At 43.9% G+C, this 4,831-nt stretch overlaps 1 protein-coding gene across 1 annotated transcript; it reads right to left on the bottom strand.

Annotated features, from left to right (window-relative positions):
* Positions 1-3,150: 3,150 nt before the first annotated feature.
* LOC110310963 (olfactory receptor 2A12-like) lies at positions 3,151-4,139 on the bottom strand. The gene has a single exon (XM_021184155.1). The coding sequence runs from the start codon at positions 4,130-4,132 to the stop codon at positions 3,185-3,187; it is 948 nt and encodes a 315-aa protein (XP_021039814.1). The 5' UTR covers positions 4,133-4,139; the 3' UTR covers positions 3,151-3,184.
* Between the last annotated feature and the right edge of the window lie 692 nt (positions 4,140-4,831).

Below are 4,831 nucleotides of genomic sequence, written 5' to 3'. Positions count from 1 at the left end.
CTTCAAGCCTGCTAGCTCCACCTCGTCCAGAGGAGCTGCATTGCAAGTCTTCCACTGGAAGCCTGAAAGAATGGGGTAGCACAGCTTTATCCACACTGATGGACAGGAAGCACACACAGTACAGACTCTGGACACAGGGATGATCACATCCTGCCTGAGGCAGAGCAGGACAGAGTTCATCACATTGACAGCTTAAAACCTATGAGTTCCTTATTTCATAAAATTTCCATTTAACAAACACAAGTGACTGTGGAATGAAAAGTTCAGATACAGGGGAGGGGATACGCTGACGATCCTCAGCTCACTCCCACTATAGAGGTGAGGTGGCCATCACCAAGTGAGCAGATCTTTGCCTCTTGGGACACTGCTTTGACTTCAGCCAGACGCTCCAGACTCTGAGAACTGTGAGATCTTGTCTGTTGCTTCAAGCCACCATACTTCAGACTCATTTTTAAATACAGCGATGTGATAGTAGCTCATTGCTTGGTATCTCTGGCACCTTCATTTGTGCGGCCCTTTCTGAGCCAGCTATGTGCCAGACACTATAATGGGGTTTATAGGCATTCTGTGTTGAACAAGACAGACACTAGACATTCACTGACTGGGGCTAAGACTAACAGTGCACATTTAATGTAAAATGAAGTTTGTGAACACGGTATAGTTCTCGTCACCTAGAAATAAGGTCGACCTTATCTTTTTTATATTCCTACACCGTGGGGAAACTCTGCTAATTACGGTGGAAGTCCACCATTGACCAGACAGTCTCTGGGCTCAGAGTGTAAAGGGAGACTTTTTTTTTTTTTTTTTTTTTTTTTTTTTTTTTTTTTTTTTGGCAGGATTTCTCCTTTTGGGCCCTTATCTGGGGAATTCAAACCTCCACCCCTACGCCTCTACCTGAGGAATGTATGTCACTCAGCCTCAGTTACATTGCAGGATCCGTTTCCTGTCTCCTGATAAGGACCCATTCGGCCAGCACCTGAGATTCCTGACATGTTTCCCCATGCTAATGAGACATCTCAGTACCCTAAGCCCTCAGTCAATGACCTTGGCCCATCCTGGATGTTCCTAAGCTCAGCCCCCTAAAACCATATAAGCTTTGACTCACTGGGAGTAAAGTTGACCTGCCTCCTTGTAGCTGGTCCCAGTGTGGTCACAGGGCTTCTGAACCCACCCCACCCCACCCCTGTTTGACATCTCTGCTACCTTTGCCCGAATGCCTTAGCGGATCCACAAGGGTGTGGAGAACCACACTGCACTATGGAGTTTATAACTTCCTTTTTAAAAATGAAATAGCCAGATGCAGTGGTACACACCTTTAATCCTAGGTACTTGGAAGGAGAGGCAGGTGGATCTCTGTGAGTTCTAGGCCAGCCTGATTGAAACTGCGTTCTAGGCCAGTCAGGGCTACATAGAGAGACCTTGTTTCAAAACAAACAAACAAAATAAAGCACAACTCAATAAGATAAAATACATACATTGACTATAAGCCAATCAAAACTGAGCAAATTTTGCCAATATTTTAACACATTTCAAAGTTTCATTTTTATTTATTTCATGACTCCAAGAGTTGATAATCCAATGGGGTGGGAGGAACTGTAAGACTAAAGGAATATTTGAGCAGGAATATTGTTAATCCATTTCATCCGGAATGGGGAGGGACTCATGAAGTCTCACGTATCCCTGAGAGTCCCTGGGCTGTTAAGGGCATACTATTTTCTTCAGTGGTGTAGCCATGGGTAAACTGCCTACATTTTAGTAAATACATTTTTTAAACACATATAAGAATAAATCACTCTCTTAAGTGTAATTGAATCCAAGCAAACGTTTAACAGAAGATTGAATAGACCAGGTTAAAGATAGCTTAGAGAAAATTGTTTAATCCAGTTTAACTTTATTTGTTATTGTCTAATCCTCCCTAACAGGATTTGTTTATTTAATTTTATGTGGATGGGTGTTTTGCCTGCATGTGTGCACGTATGCATGTATGCATGTGTGCATGTGTGCCTATATACAGTGCATGCTGAGGCCAGAAGAGGGCTTCAGTTGCTCTAGAATGAGAGTTTCAGACAGTTGTGAACTGTCATGGGGTGCTGGGAACTGAACCCAAGTCTTCTCCGAGAGCCATCTCTCCAGCCCTGTCTGATTATTTTTTAAAGAAAGAAAAGGTAGATTGGACAAAACATGACAAGAGATTAATGTGTCTACCTCTGTCTCTCTCAGTCACATGTCTATAGATAAGTAGTTACATAAAAAGATATGTAGATTATAAATATAGATATGCATATAGATGCAGTATACATTTATTTTTATTTTATGAAATATATATTTATTTTCTAAAAATTGAGATTTAAAATATAAATTTTAAATGGACCAAGTAAGAGGCTAGAGAGATGGCTCAAGGGTTAAGGACATGTATTGCTCCCGTAAAGGACCTGAGCTTTGTTTCCAGCAGCCATATTAGGTGGCTCACAAACACTTGTAAGTCTGGCTCCAAGGGAATATGACGCCTCCTCAGACTCCTGCACTCACATCACACACACACACACACACACACACACACACACACACACCTGCATGCACACACACATGGATGTACTCACATACATACACACTTTAGAAATAATAAAAATAAATCTTAAAATCTAACCCAATCCAAGTAAAAGTCACTTTCCCAGACTGAGCTTCAGTTAGATCAATCTCTAGCCACGGTTTGACAGGTAGATCTAAAGCCACCCTTGCTTAGACTTTATAGCATCTAGTACCAAAAGCAATGACTAATATTAGCAGCAAAGTACTCATCAAATAGCAGCCCTAGGCTGTCTACTTCATGTCATTTTCAAAGCCAAGTTCCTAGATACTGTGAAAAAGCCTGTGTTCATGTTAAATGTTCAGCTGCACCCATGCTGAACTGACATCAACTCCTAAACGTAAGGAAAAAATCCATGGAAAGCAATCAAACAATGCCTACAAACTCTAAGGACAGCCTTTTAAAATGAATCCTTTGCTTCCAGCACTTGACTGAGTCTTCATGAGAAGCTGAAAATTTAACAAGCAATGGTTGGACTTTTGTTTAGGAGTGGCCACGACCTCTCCTGGCTGCTTAGAGCTGCAGGCAAACTCAGATTATTCAGAACTGACGTTTTTAGTAAGTCAAAAGAACTCCATCCAGTCATCCAGTCCTGGCTCACTTGGCTGCCCCTCTGTCTCCTAGTACTTTCAGAAAAGCACCCTTCACATCCTTATTCCGGAGGCTGTAGATGATGGGGTTGAGGAAGGCAGAGACAACATTGTAGAACAGAGCCAGCTTCTTGTCCCGTTCTGGGTCATACCAAGAACCAGGCCTCATGTACATGATCATGGCTGGCCCATAGAACATGGTGACCACAGTGATGTGGGATGCACACGTGGAGAAGGACTTGAGCCTCCCCTGGGATGAGCGGATTCTTAAGATGGAGGCAAAGATGCAGGCATAGGAGGCCAGGATGAGGGAGAGAGGGACCAAAAGGAAGATGAAACCCAGGATGAAGTCCAAGCGGTCATTGAAGGATGTGTCTGCACAGGCCAACTTCAGGACAGCGGGGACTTCACAGAAGAAGTGGTTGATCTTGTAGGGACCACAGTAGGGCAGACGCATGGTGAAGACAGTGTAGATCAGAGCACCAGTGATGCTGATGGACCAGCAGACTGTGACCATCTTGATACACACGAGACGGCTCATGAGTACAGAGTAGTGAAGGGGGAAGCAGATGGCGACATACCTGTCGTAGGCCATGATGGCGTAGAGAACACACTCAGCAATACCCAGCAGCAGGAAGATGAACATCTGGGCTACACAAGCACCCCAGGAGATGGTCCTCCTTGGACACACCATGTTAACCAGCATCTGGGGCACAGTGGTAGTGACATAACTCATGTCTACCAAAGAGAGGACACTGAGAAAGAAGTACATGGGCGTGTGGAGGCGAGAGTCTAGGTAAATCAGGGTGACGATGAGCCCGTTGCCCAGGAGGGTGATCATGTAGAGAAGAAGAAAAAAGCTAAACAGGGCCACTCTGACCTGGGATTCGCTGGAGAAGCCCAGGAGGAGGAACTCGGACACTGAGCTGCAGTTGTCCTTCCTAAGGGTCTGCATGGTGCTCTGCCTGTTACAGAGAGACGAGCCCTTTGCTGCTCTGTCTGTGGCCGTAGGGGGAGGAAGAGAAGCAGAGCCGTGTGTACAATGCACACACAGTTGCTTCCAACGATGCAGTCAAAACTGTATTGAGTTGAATGAAAAGAAAATCAAAGCCAGGGTAGCTATGACATTGGACAAAGGGTTGAGAGATCCGACATGCTCACAGGATCGTCCCTGCAAGCCACCTTCATAAGATGAGCAGTTAAGTGGCTATTTTTTTTCCAGTGGGGACTTTAGCCAACCCACGGCCACTACCAGTTCATCCGACCAGGGATGCACACTTGTCCCAGTAGGTAGGTGGATCCTATCTTTTGCTGAAGATTAAAATGATAAATCTGAAAGTCTGGGTTAGCAGGCTATGTGTGCTTAGGGTACTGCCAAGCCAGAGCTGTGAAGTAGCCACAGAAGTCACAGCTGAGCTGTAGCCGTGGAGGAGACAAGTGGAGACCTTAAAAAGCTGATTAAAAAAAAAAAAAAAGGGAAAGCAAAGGAAAGTTTAATATTGGCTTTAGGTTATAACCAAATCCAGGTAAAGAATACTAATTTAGAAACTCAAATATTTATTGACTAGGTTGTAGGTGACCTTATCAATAGATTCTTAAAAAACCCTAAGTAAATTATCTTGAGACAAAATTACTACAGTTTGTATTTGACGGT

The sequence above is a fragment of the Mus caroli genome, chromosome 15, assembly GCF_900094665.2.
Source record: "Mus caroli chromosome 15, CAROLI_EIJ_v1.1, whole genome shotgun sequence".
Lineage (NCBI taxonomy): Eukaryota > Metazoa > Chordata > Mammalia > Rodentia > Muridae > Mus > Mus caroli.
Note: the sequence above shows the minus strand (reverse complement) of the source record. Positions and strands in the feature narration are given on the sequence as shown.

Coding starts and splice junctions, on each gene's coding strand:
- LOC110310963 (XM_021184155.1), bottom strand. CDS start 4,132: ATGCAGACCCTTAGGAAGGACAACTGCAGCTCAGTGTCCGAGTTCCTC.